Source organism: Rattus rattus, chromosome 2 (genome assembly GCF_011064425.1).
Source record: "Rattus rattus isolate New Zealand chromosome 2, Rrattus_CSIRO_v1, whole genome shotgun sequence".
Taxonomy (NCBI): domain Eukaryota; kingdom Metazoa; phylum Chordata; class Mammalia; order Rodentia; family Muridae; genus Rattus; species Rattus rattus.
This window is the reverse complement of record NC_046155.1, coordinates 120,316,414-120,329,692: the sequence shown is the minus strand read 5'-3', so window position 1 is coordinate 120,329,692 and position 13,279 is coordinate 120,316,414. Positions and strand designations below refer to the sequence as shown.

Genomic DNA, 13,279 nt, shown 5'->3' with positions numbered 1-13,279 from the left:
TGGTGCATGTGTGGAAATCAGAGAACTTTGGGAGTCAGTTCTTTCCTGCCATGTAAGTGCCAGAGATTCAATGTAAGTCATCAGCTTTGACAATGCCTTTACCTCACAAGCCCCAAATCATAATTAAAGGGAGACATAGTATTGAACTGTAATGCAATAAGCTGTGGTAAACAATTTTAAAGATTTAATTTTAATTATGTCCTAGGTGTATGTGTCCCCATGTTGGCATGAACATATGGGTTCAGGTGCCCCCAGAGACTAGAAGAAGCCACCTTAGAGCTGGAGTTTACAAGCAGCTGAAGCGAATGCTGGGAGCCACTCCAGTCATTTGGAAGAGAAGTAGTCATCTTTTCCAGCCTTTGGCATGAAATAATTTTAGAATGTGATGTAGGGGGCATCATCGTTTGGCTGTAGGAAAGAATTTAACAAATGCTGCTGAGATAACTGATTAGTATTTTGAGGAAAAAGCAGCTTAGTTCCTTGATACTTCATAGAAGTTAGGGTCACATGGATGAAAGAGGTAAAAAAAAAAAAAAAAAAAAACAGAATAAGGGGCCAGGAGATGGCTCCGCAGGCGAACTCACTTGCCCTTTAAGCCTGACAAACTGAGTTTGATACCCAGAACCCAAAGGAGAAGAGAACTGGCTTCCAAATACTGTCTCTACTTGCTGTGCATTTGTGTTCACACACAGCATTAGTAACAATGAAGGTGTGTGACAATGACAAAGCTCAGGATGTAACACAGGTGCTTACACAAAACCCCGGGTTCTGACCCCAGCACTATAGCTGGTATGACAAGCGCATGCCTGTAATACTTGTGAGATAGAGTATTCCTCAAAGGGAGTAACAAAAGAAATAGATGCAGAGGCCATTGAGATGTCTCAGCACATAAAGACACTTGCTGCCAATCCTGATGACCTCACCTGGATTCCCAGAAGCCACATGAGAGAACAAACTTAATTGTCCTCTGACCTCCGTGCATACACACTAATAAATCTAACCAAAAAATAAAAATAAAAAAAAGCAAACAAACAAACAGAGCTTTTTTTTTTTAAGGAGTAGATGCAGGAAATGAAAAACGTTTAATTTCATTATAAATAGAAGAAAAGACAAAGTATATTTAAGAATTTTCACTTTATCAAATATTTGTTCAAAATCTTCATCCCAGGGGGTTGGGGATTTAGCTCAGTGGTAGAGCGCTTGCCTAGGAAGCGCAAGGCCCTGGGTTCGGTCCCCAGCTCCGGAAAAAAAGAACAAAAAAAAAAAATCTTCATCCCAATTCTGGCCAAAATAGCATGGAATTGGTTCTCTCCTACATTGATACTAAGACTGTAGTCTAAAAAAACCCTTTTTGGAAGCAATTCGGTAATATATCATGAATTTGACAAAAGGTGCTGATTCCCAGTGATCTAACTCTTGGAAACTTTTTTCTAAATTATCAAAAATACAACAGGGAGCTGGCTGGTGGTGAGTGCCTTTGACCTCAGCACTGTGGAAGCCAAGGCAGGGAAGATCTCTAGGAATTTGTGATCAGCCTGGTTTAAATATATATAACTATGTGTTTTGACAGTGATGAAGTAACAATAACGGGAAATGTAACATCCGAACTTTACATGTAGACATATTAAAGAGCCAAGATAATAACAAGTATTAACAGGACAGAATGAAAGTATGGGTCTTTTCCAGCTATTCAGGGACCCCACACAGTTTGAGCCAAGCCATTTTTCTGTCCTGGGAAGAGAGCTTTGTCTCAGTTTTTCTAACTGCTAAGCCTGAAATCTTTTACTTTTTCTTTGTGTGTGTGTGTGTGTGTGTGTGTGTGTGTGTGTGTGTGTGTGTGTGTGTGTGTGTGTGTGTGTGTGGGGGGGCACATGTGCTAGTGTGTGCATGACTATTGCAGCATTGCAGCCCGCAAACAGCTGATGGAGTTGGTTCCCTCTCCACCAGGTGAGTTCTGGGGATCGAGCTCAGCTTCGGACTTGGTAGCAAGCACTTTGATTCATGGAGCCATCTTACCAGCTTTTTGGTGTTCTATTGCTTGCATGATTTGGGTATTGGTTTTGTAGAGGTCTCAATCTGTAGCCTGGTCTAGCCTCAAACTTATGGCAGCCCTGTCTTCCCCTCTGCCTCCCAAGCACTGGGATTATAGGCATGAACTTCCTGCCTGGCTTTGAAATCCAGTTCTTTTCTACAGAACACAAGGTTTTCCCTTCTCCAGGAGTCTGATTTCAGCCCAGCCTCAGGCTGGGCTCCTGCTAAACCACTTATGCGTTCCAACACTTCCCCAGTGCCAGAGTCTGAGCATCTTTCTTGACTCCTTCCTCTTTCTTGGGACTTGATTATGCTCTCTAAATACCTCTGGGCATGGGCCCCTTTCTCACTCTCTTCTTTGTCTCTGTTTTTGCTGTAGGCCAAACCACAGTGTTCTTTCCTGATACCCTTGTGGATAACCCCAATCTCCACCACCTTCAAGGGTAATAAGGCCCCATCGTGACTAGTCTGCAAGCCACCGGGATATAGGACACCAATGATGTGATTTTTACATCCTCTTGTCCCAAACCTTTTGAGGCCAAGGAAGCAGGGGACAATGGAAAAGACTAAAGCTTTGCTTTGAAAGCTCAGGACTTGAATCCTGGCTCCTCCCCTTAGAAACTGGGAGAGTTGTCTGATCTGCCTGAACCTCTCTTCCTCCTCCGTGGTTTGCATGTGGAAACAGAAGTCGGGTGATCAAAAAATGTGGACTTTGATCCCAGCATTCAGAAAGCAGAGGTAGGCAGATTTCTGAAGTTCAAGGCCAGCCAGGGATATATACTGAAACCTTGCCTAAAAAAAAAAAAAAAAAAAAAAAAAAAAAGAAAGAAAGAAAGAAAAAGAAAGAAAAGAAAGAAAGAAAGAAAGAAAGAGAGAAAATAAAAAGAAAAACCAAGTGGGAAAACAAGTGGGGTTGGGGATGTGAATTTTAAGACTGGGGATATAGCTTAGGTGGTATAGTGCTTGCCTAGTATACCCAAAGCCCTTTGGATGCAAGCTTGTAATCCCAGCCCTGGGGAGGTCAATCTGTAATGTACGAGGTACTCCTTCAGAAAAAGAAATGTAGGTTCTGAAGCTGACTGCCTGGATGTAAATATATCAATATGAATATATATTACTCATAGAGCCTCAAAGCTTCACTCTTATGTATCATAAATGGGGGTATAATCCTATGTAAATCGTAGAATTGTGGTGACAGAGTACTCCAAGTACTTAACATAAGTACTAGCATCAGGAAGAACTCAGTATTGTCAGTACGGGTCACAGAAAGCACATGTCACTGCGCTTGACACATGAAGTTGAATCAATAATCCCTGTCCTCCTCCTCCTCCTCCCTTCTTCCCAGGATCAGGCAGGATGCATACACCCTGGCTATGTAGAGTTAAACTCAGGACCTGTAGACTTCCATTCCAGACCTTGTCACAGGGCTGAGCAGGGGCACACTACCCAATGAGGCAATGCTCATGACCAAAGTCTGGGGTTCTCTTCTGGGATTGTGGCTCAGCTAGAAGACCATTAACACCAGACAAGAACCCAATGGTGTGGAGGAATTCTTTCCTGGAGTACTCCCAAGTTCTCCAAGTACAAAACAAGAAAAACAGTCATACCAAAAAAATATGGTCCAGGACCTGTATGTGTAGACTGTGGTAGGTCACTCACTTAGCAAGCACGCAGTGCTAGGCTTGAGTACCGGCACTATTTAAAAAATAATAAAAAAAATACATATATATAAAGTTGACCCAGTGGAATGAGTCAAGACCTGTGGACCAGCCAGACACTGCTAGAAAGGCTGTAGGCCTTCCCAAGAATGGCACGTTTAGGACAGCAGCCAGATAGGTCTGTGCTGACTAGCTTTTTGTCAATTTGACAGAAGGTAGTGTACCCTGAAAGAGGGAACCTCCATTGAGAAAATACCTCCATGAGATCTGACTGTAGGACATTTTTGTAATTAGTGGTTGAAGGGGGAGGGCCCGGCCCGTCGTAGGTAGTACCATTACTGGGCTGGTGGCCCTGGTTCTAGAAGAAAGCAGGCCGAGCAAGCCAGTCTGCAGCACACCATGGATCCTGCTCCTGCCTCCAGGTTCCTGCCTTGCTTGAGTTCCTGCCCTCACTGCTTTTGATGATGAACTGTTCTATGGAACTGTGAGTAAAACAAATCCTTTCCTTTCCTCCCCAAGTTGTTTCTGGTCATGGTGTTTCATCAAAGCAGTAAGAACCCCAAGACAGAGGTCTAAGGCAGGAAACCCCATGGAGGTTCAGAACCAAATAGAAATAAAGAAGTGGTGTCTTGGGAGTGGAGCAGGGAAGAGGAGATGGAGGGAGACTGGAACAGGAGAACAGAGGCACAACAAGAAGGCTCGCACAGGGTAGAAAGGAAGGAAAGGATAAAAGCACAGGAATGAAAGGAGCCTGCTCTCCTACTCCCGGAGCCCCTCTGCACTCAGACAAGGAGCCTTTGTCAATTGTGTGCCTTGGAGGACTCACCCAGTACATGTCCACCACCTAGGGAAAGGAACACAGGAGACAATAGGTCTGGGGAATAGCCTTGCATCCAAAGAAGGACACAGACATATAAAAGCCAGAGCTGGACCCTTGGTGCGTATTGAGGTCTTGGATTTGATTTTCGCAGAGTGTATTAAATGGTAATCAGCTTGACAGACCGATCTCTCCAAGGTAGAAGTCGGCGTGGCCACTTCTCAGTGACACCATCACAGACGCTGGTAGGAGAGGAGGCACCTCAATCGTCCTGGAGACGAGACAAAGACGCTGAGTCAAGGGATAGGAATAAAGGAGAATTTGTAACAGTCTTCTGGCAATCTTCAGACAAGGGTCTGGGTCTGTGGTATTCATGGGGCCCTCAGCCACTGCCTTGGCCCCACCTCATTAGAGCTGGCTCCAGAGCCAGCAACTCCACCACTTGCCAGCTGGGAGCCCAGACCCACCACACACCCTCCCCTGACCTTGGGTCAAAGTCGTCCATGTCATTTCTGAGGTGAATACCCCATTTCTCTGCAGCTTCCTCACTCTACATGTTCTATTTGGAGGTTTTAGGCATCAGCTCAATTCTTATGTGAATACACTTCAGATGAACAATTAAATCTAAGCTAAGAACTAAGTAGAATGCTAACCCTCAGCACAGGAGACATTAGTGCTTCCGAGTCTAGACTAAGGAGGAGAAAACATTGCTCAAGGACCACCCCATGATTAATGCATCACTTCTAGAGGGATATTTCCAAACTAAATGACAGTCCCCAGTTCCTTCTGTAACCTTTTCTTCCCACCCTTGATTTTATACCTCTCTAGGGCTTTGTGTCTGTTCATAGCACAGGGTCCTCCAGCAAGAAAAGTCTTAGGTTGCCACCCTCTGTTAGTTCCCTGATGCTAACACCCTCTCAGGGATCACAAGAATTTATCTTGCCTTCCATTCCTTCGACCTCGACCGTATCCAGTATGTATAAAGCTCCCACTAAGAGACACCACAGCGCCAGGTCCAGTTCCACAGCTGTCCCCTTCACCTACCCATTCCTCATCCTCTGCCCCATCTCCTTGCTCTCGGATCTCCGCTGTGTTCCTCTCTGAAGACTTTTGGGCCATGATATTGTCTGTCCAGGATGTTCCTGTCTTTCCATCACCAGCAAAATTACACTTGGTCACTGTCCCCAGCTCCAGTTTGGCTAAGGAATCTGAAAGAAGAGAAATTCAGTGGCCTTTCTCCTTGTAGATCAGTCAGCCTAAGGCCATCCATTCTAAGTCTGGGTTGTTCTCTGGAGTGGCCACTAAGGTTCTTGGTGGGACTCCCACATCACTAGAGAGCAAGGGTCAGCCACAGGAATTAAGGGGCTAGATGATACCCTGGGAGTTAGTGTATCTAGCCTAATGGCCCCAGAGCAGTTGACCGTAGATTTTAGGAGTAAATCTCAAGGCCACAGGTCATGTCCTGTGGGAGACCAGATCTGACTTTCTCCCATTGCTCTAAGCGAAAGAGATGGGGAGCCTCTGAAAGGTGGCCAGGGGCCCCTGTAGGGTATTGGAACAGGCAAGAGTCAAGGGATGGGGGGCTGGAGAGATGGCTCAGCGGTTAAGAGCACCCGAATGCTCTTCCAGAGGTCATGAGTTCAATTCCCAGCAACCACACGGTGGCTCACAACCATCTGTAAAGAGATCCGATGCCCTCTTCTGGTGTATCTGAAGACAGCTACAGTGTACTTGTATATAATAAATAAATAAATCTTTAAAAGAGTCAAGGGATGGAAGTAAAGCAGAATTTGTTAACAGTCTTTTGGCAATCTTCAGACAAGGGTCTGGGCCTGTGGTATTCATGGGGCCCTCAGCCACTGCCTTGGCCCTACCTCATTAGAGCTGGCTCCAGAGCCAGCAACTCCACCACTTGCCAGCTGGGAGCCCAGACCCACCACACTCCCTCCCCTGACCTTGGGTCAAAGCACAGTGTCTGGCATCCAGCCAGTCCTCAACAGGGGTCTCTAGTTTTGTTATTCCCATCTTAATGATGGTAAAGTGAGTCACACTGCTCACCTATGAAGGGGCCATCACCCCGAGTTTTTAACCGCACTCCAGTCCCCAGTTCGAGTTCCATGACCTCCATCTCTGACTCAGGCATCCAGAAAGCGACTGTCTGGTCTGGGGTGAGGCTCTCTGTCAACTCCAGCAGCTCGGGCTTATTTACCAGGCCCTTCAGCACCTCCAGGGTGAGCCGGTCTGTGTCGCCCTTGGCCTCCACCTCTGTAGAGCATATGGTACAGGAGTGTTAGTGTTCCTGGAGAAGAAACGTTCTCTGAGGACCTTCAGGAGCTCGGGAGGGTATCTATCCTGCCAGGGCTCATTAGAGAATCTCATAGCAGAGGCTTTAGGGCACGGACTCTGGAGCCAGGCTACCTGGAGTGAATCTAGAGTCTATCACAAACTAGGGCAAGTGATCTTTCTCTTTGTCCTTGGAGAATGGGGATAAAAATGGTGTGCAATGCAGATAAAAAAAAAAGAAGAAGAAGAAGAAGCAAGCTGAGGTTTTAGCACAGTGTCTGGCATCCAGCCAGCCCTCAGCAGGGGTCTCTGGTTTTGTTATTCCCATCTTAATGATTATAAAAACCAAGACTTAGCTCATATTCAAACACCCACTGCCTTCCCACTGAGACTCTGTGACCAGAGTTCTCTCAGGTTCTAGAACCAGCAGCCAGCCCATGGTCCGCACCCTGCACTGGCCTACTCCAGGCTAGCCCTAGCAACTCCCAGCAGCTCAGGGAGGAATCCAAGCAGGGAAATAGCCATCAGTAAGGTTGCAGAAAGCTTGTATGGATGTCACTGTACCCAGCAGTGTCCCTAGGGCTTGTCTGACTTCCTGCTGTGTGAGTCACATAAACCCTTTCTTCTCTGAAGTTGGTTTGTCAGGCATTTTGTCATAGCAACAAGAAAAGTAACTAACAGGCCACACAGACAGACTGAGAGCCCAAAAGCAAACATCCGGGTAGGAGAACAGAGACCGCTGGGATCTGGCCCGCTCTCCACACAATAATAGTTAGAGTCCAAAGCCAAGCCTGGGGGTGATTCTGCCAGACTTCAGAAAATGGAAGTCGTTAGGAATGCTAGCCTGGCCCCCAGGACTAAGATGGGGCACTGGGGAGGTCTGGGGGGTTAGGGGGAAGGAATCCAACAAGATGCTCAAGCCAGAAACAGCATCAAAGCCGATTGTGCCGAGAAGCCAATCTCAAGGATCTCAGGGGACAAACAGGACAGTCTGACAGCCTCTCGGGAAAGAAGAGCCCAGGATACCTACTGAAAGATGACATGAGGAAGCCTGTGTTCACCTTCCTGGTGGCACTGAAGTTGGGCTCAATTTCATTTCCCTTGGGGTCAAACTTACGCCGGTGGATACAACTGGGCTGGATATACAGCACATAGTAGCGTTCCTGGGTGAGGCAAAGAAAGAGTGAGGGGACTACCTAACTCCCTACTCCAATCCCTGTATACCCCAAAACACATAGCCCAGGCTCTCCCTGCATCCTCTGGCCCAGAATCCCATTCCTGGGATACACTGCTCTATAGGCTGGGCAGACACCTCATTTAAATACTCGTTCACTCATACATTCTAGAGTACCTGTCACACATAGCATTGCTACAAAAGCCACAGCAGGGCAACAAAAGGCCTGACTCCAAGGCTTCCACAGCCAATGACCTGTAACTGTAATCCAAGTACCAAGGTCCCCACAGGTTGCAAGGCAGGATTGAAGTTGCCAGCAAGCCTCAGAAAGGCCATGACCTAAAGGAGGGCAGTCAGTTTGCTACCCCCACAGACAGAGCAACGGGACAAATCACTCCAAGCTCTGTATGCCTCAGTTTCCCCTATCTGGGACTAGCATAACATGTCTTTTCAGGGACATTGCAAGGAACCAGTGTCAAAATGGGAGAGGACATGGTTTCTGTTGTACGTATCATCGGGAGTAAGGGCACAAGAGACACGTTTGGAAAGTGTCTGGGTGAACAGCTGTCTGTGCCGGGTCAGCTGAGGCTGGCCGGCTTCACGTTGGTACAGCTCTCCTGGGCAGGTTAGGTAGAGATTCCAGATTGGTGTGTCCCCCTACTGACTTGCAATCTAAAGAGTTGTAGCAAGATCCCTGGGCATGAAAACAATTGGCCCGTAGCATGGCTGCTTTCATGGAGTGTAATAGAAAAGCATGTGCTGAAGCAGGGTGCACACCTTTAATCCCAGCAGGGGAAGGATTAAACTCAAGGCCAGCCTGGTCTACACAGGCTACACACACACACACACACACACACACACACACACACACACACACACACACACACCCATCTCAGATAGATAGATAGATAGATAGATAGATAGATAGATAGATAGATAGATAGATAGATAGATAGATAGATAGTCAACCTAGGCAGGCCTCAGTCTACCTCGGGAGGGCCTGATGGTGAGGGTTAGAGACTGAGGACCCAGGAGACAGTGTGGTCAGCTGGCTAGAAGAGGCTGTCTAAAAGGAGGGCGGGAGGACTAGTGTCAGAAAGGAGATGTAGGCTGGTACAGGATGGTTGCTGAGTGCTTGTGGACACCTGCACTGTGTGGACTGTGAACACAACCTGAGGAGACTGTGAAGTAAAGACAAAAGGTCATACAGGAGCGGCAGACCCAGATGTCAGCATGGGGGTCTGTATATTCAGGCCAGATTGGGTTTGGGGCCTGGTCTGTCTTTTCAGTTGTAGCAAAGGCTCTTCTTGCAAGAACCATGTAGTTCCACCTGTCTGCTACCCTGTAGGCCCTGTAAGTCTCCTTTCTACTGTCCTGTTTGGCTGTGGCAGTCTGTTCTGTGACCTCAGGAACAGCATGGATCTTAACCCAACCCGAGGAGATATCATGTAGGTGAGGGAGGAGACCCTGTGAGGGCCAACCAGGACACAGCCTCACCTTCCTGCCATGGGCATCCAAGATGCTGTGCCGGGATACATCCACGAGTTCTCCCTCCAGCAATACGCCACTTCCCCTGGGGATGAGAGGGGAGGAAGGAATACTGGGAAAGCCACCCTTGGGTTTAATGGCCTGGGTGAGAATCTGAGCTGAGACAGAAACATATCTCACCCCAGTCTCCTTGTCACCTGTCTCTGAGAAGGCCTGGAACTGAGCAACCACGCTCTGCTTCCACCATCTGAACCTCCATGGCTTCAAAGAACCTTCCCAGGCTATGCCAAGGCCAAGAGATGCCTCCCCACCACCATGAACACCCCGGGAATTATTATGACCCTCAGGATTCTCACCCACAAACAAGGAGCAAGCAGCTGCCTCATTGTGCTCCACTGGTGCTGGGCTAGCCTAAAGTCAGGGACAAGAAGGTAAGTGTAAACTGTGAAGTACTTACTAAGTACAAAGGTAAGTGTAAACTGTGAAGTACTTACTAAGTACAAAGGTAAGTGTAAACTGTGAAGTACTTACTAAGTACAAAGCAATGTGTACAGCTGGGCTGGGCACTCGCCTGTAATCCCTGCACTAGGGAAGGAGGATTGCTGTGAGTTCAAAGCCAAGCTTTTGATACCCAGCGAAATGCTGTAAATAAATAAATAACTGGCCCTTCACTTTTAGTTAAGCAAATTTGGGAGTATTGAGGCCTGCTTCTTTTAACATATCTGTAGCCATTTTGTACTCAAATCTCCGTTTTGCTCATAAGGTGAAATTAAGTTCAGGTACTCAGACTCTACTTCTCAGAAATAATTATCTAACAGCTGACACTAAAAAATGTTACTAGTAATCCAAAAAGTTATGGCTGAATCGTTTGCTCCCCATTATCTCAATGCTCTGAAATTCCCCTGTTCAGTGCCGGTCCACTACCACCCTCGGTCAGGACCAGTCAGCTTAAAGGTTGGCTGATGATACTGTGTGTGGTTAGCCAAAAACGCTGTACCACTTCAGTACTAGCCTTCAAACTTTTGAACCTGGTTTTTCATCTAGAAAGTCTACCCTGAGGACGGATTGGTAGGTTTTTCCCTTCCTATGGACCTGGACATCCAGTGTTATGATGTGTGTGCAATAAACTATTCTTGCTTAACTAAGATTGGTTATGTATGGTTTGAGCGGCAATTCCCAGACCCCAACCACAGCAAGTGTCTATGGTACAATAAATCATTTTCCTCTTTTTATTGGCTTTTTTTAAATTTACATTTCAAATGTTACCCTTTTCCTGGTTTCTCATTCATAAACCCCCCTATCCCATTCCCCCTCTCCCTGCTTCTATGAGGGTTTTCCCTCACCCTTCCTCCCCTTTCCACCTCCCTGCCCTGACCTTCCCCTACACTTGGGCATCAAGCCTTGGCAGGACCAAGGGTTTCTCCTCCCATTCCCCCCCCACCCCTTTTTAAGACAAGGTTTCCCTATGTATCCCTTGCTGTCCTGGAATTCATTAAGTAAACCAAACTGCTTTGAACTCACAGAGATCAACCTGCTTCTGCCTTCCAAGTGCTGGGATTAAGGTTGTGAGCCACCATGCCTGGGTGTTTTTATTAATTTTTTATTTATGTGTAAGTATGTGTGTCTGTGTGAGTGTAAGCATGTATTACTGTATGTTTGTATGTACTGGTGCCTGTGGAGTCCAGAAGAGGGAACCAAATCCCCCACAGTTGGACTTACAAGCAGTTTTGAGCCCCCTGATGTGGATGCTGGAAACTGAACTCGGGTTCTCTGACAGCGCAGTAAGCCCTTCTCACTGGTGAGATGTGGCTTTGCCTCTGTTAAAGAACCTTCATGTTCCTGTTCCCATTCACATCTACATGGTCATCAACACAAGGAAATGGCTATTGTCACCATACAGCAGGAAACATTAGCGACTCTGAAATGTGGGAATTAGCCCAAGATCACAGGGTCTCACACAGAGTGGAAGCAGGACCAGCCCCTTACAATTTACAAAGGCAGAACCTGGGCCCTGGGGACTTTCTTTTTTGGAACCATTAACACGGGCAGAGGGTGGGGTCAGGATTCCTTGCCTCTATATACTTTTTTTTTTTTTTTTTTTTTTTTTTTAAATAGATTTATTATTTATTTAATGTGAGTACACTGTTGTTCTCAGATATACCAGAAGAGGCATCAGATCCCATTACAGATGGTTGTGAGCCACCATGTGGTTGCTGGGATTTGAACTCAAGACCTCTGGAAGAGCAGCCAGTGCTCTTAACCGCTGAGCCATCTCCCAGCCCCCTCTATATACTCTTGAATTCCTTCCAAAAATATCTAACTGACAAAGACAGGTTATATTGAAGGCAAGAAAACATGATGTGCATGCATTGTGTAATGGTTCACACGATCAAATTTATGTAGACATTAGATCCTAAGAACTCACTCCTCCTTTAACTGAAACTCCTCCTCTGGAGACCTTACGAGTTGGACGTTAGATTTCACTTCCTAGATGATATATTTGGTTTTCTGGGCCTGGCTTCTTTCATATAGAATACTTCTTGTTTCTGACTGTAAATGAAATTGCCCATCCTGCTTATTACCCTGGGTAAGACCAGTACCTTCGGATGTTCCCACCTCCCACTATTGGTCCTGCCACACCACACACCGGTCACCAGTGATGCAGTGTGACAAATGACTAGACTTTGGAGCCCTGGTGTGGGGAAAGGGCAGAGGTCAGAGGGAACCGCAGCAATGTCTCTGGAGTTCCCTTTGGGAGTCTGGGAGTCCCTCCAGTGGATATGCGTTCAGGCGGGAATTTCAAGTTTATCTCTCTTCCGGGTGTGGCGGCCAGGGACGTTGGGAAGAGCCAGCTGTATACCTGGGGTGGCTTTGGCACCCCAGTTTCTCTCCCCCAATCCCTCTTGCGCCCTAGATCAGTCTCTGAGCAGGACTCAGGTTCGACAGAGGCCTCAGGCCCCAGGGATGCTTCCAGGGCACTGCTGACCAAAGCAGGGGCCAGGGCCCCAGGGACCGGACACAGCCAAACCAGGCAGTTCTCCTGGCCAGCAGCAGAGTCCCACGCCCGGTGGACAGAGCACAGCCCACCCATGGCTAGCCGCGGAAGAAAGTGCAACCCATCTCTGGCCAGCAACGGGGTGGACAGAGCACAGCCTACCCTTGGTGGGTGGTGGGGTCCCAGGTCCCGGGCAGTCGCACGCTCTGCACCGCCTTGTTGCGGAGGGCGCTGTCGTGGTAGATGCGGCTCATTTTCCCCACGCGGAGGCCCCGCAGCTCCAGGAAGCAGCCGGCGCGTTGGGCGGGGCACCTCAGGGACAGGAGCTTGGAGGTCGCTGCAGCACCGGCTGGCTTTCCCAGTTAGTAGATCCCGGAACCGTGCTGCTAGCCCGGGGCGTTCCTAGTTGGGACTTAAAGGGGCCAAGCCTCATTCCTGACTGCCAGACCGTGTGCAGTGACAAGAGGCTTTTGAAATGACTACTGTCCTTCATGTCCTTATAGTCTAGGACAGATCTAGAGTTCGGGCCCCATCTATACTATACAGAGATCTCAAAATATATCAGTATACAAAAAAAGCGGCAGTTGAAGCTCAGAAATTGTAGATCTTTCTTGGGATCTGTTCTGGAAGGATATTTTCTCAGGGAGCAGGAAGGGAGAAGAGGGAAGGGCCATGAGGAACCACAGAGTGGTTCTTTTGGCCCTTCCCGCAGCGGTGGTTCCGCAATGGCTTAGGGGAGTTCTGAGGCGTGTGGTGGTGGAGAGATGGGTGTCAGATCTGCAGCAAGGGAGACCTAAATCTGTAATCTCCGCAAGTTCCTCAACCTTTCTGAG

At 47.6% G+C, this 13,279-nt stretch overlaps 1 protein-coding gene across 1 annotated transcript; it reads right to left on the bottom strand.

Annotated features, from left to right (window-relative positions):
• Window positions 1–4,562: 4,562 nt before the first annotated feature.
• On the bottom strand, window positions 4,563–12,825 carry Arpin (actin related protein 2/3 complex inhibitor). The gene is made up of 6 exons (XM_032893373.1): window positions 12,609–12,825; window positions 9,461–9,536; window positions 7,820–7,952; window positions 6,565–6,771; window positions 5,551–5,714; window positions 4,563–4,777 (listed from the first exon to the last, which is right to left on the bottom strand). The coding sequence occupies exons 1-6, from the start codon at window positions 12,698–12,700 to the stop codon at window positions 4,769–4,771; spliced, it is 681 nt and encodes a 226-aa protein (XP_032749264.1). The 5' UTR covers window positions 12,701–12,825; the 3' UTR covers window positions 4,563–4,768.
• Between the last annotated feature and the right edge of the window lie 454 nt (window positions 12,826–13,279).

Bases quoted from the DNA above. Each gene is read 5' to 3' on its own strand.
- Arpin (XM_032893373.1), bottom strand. From the start codon at position 12,700: ATGAGCCGCATCTACCACGACAGCGCCCTCCGCAACAAGGCGGTGCAG. The intron at 7,953-9,460 runs GTGAGGCTGTGT...TGCCTCACCCAG, and splicing joins TGGATGCCCATGGCAGGAAG to GAACGCTACTATGTGCTGTA. The intron at 6,772-7,819 runs GTAGGTATCCTG...TATGCTCTACAG, and splicing joins CTTCCTCATGTCATCTTTCA to AGGTGGAGGCCAAGGGCGAC.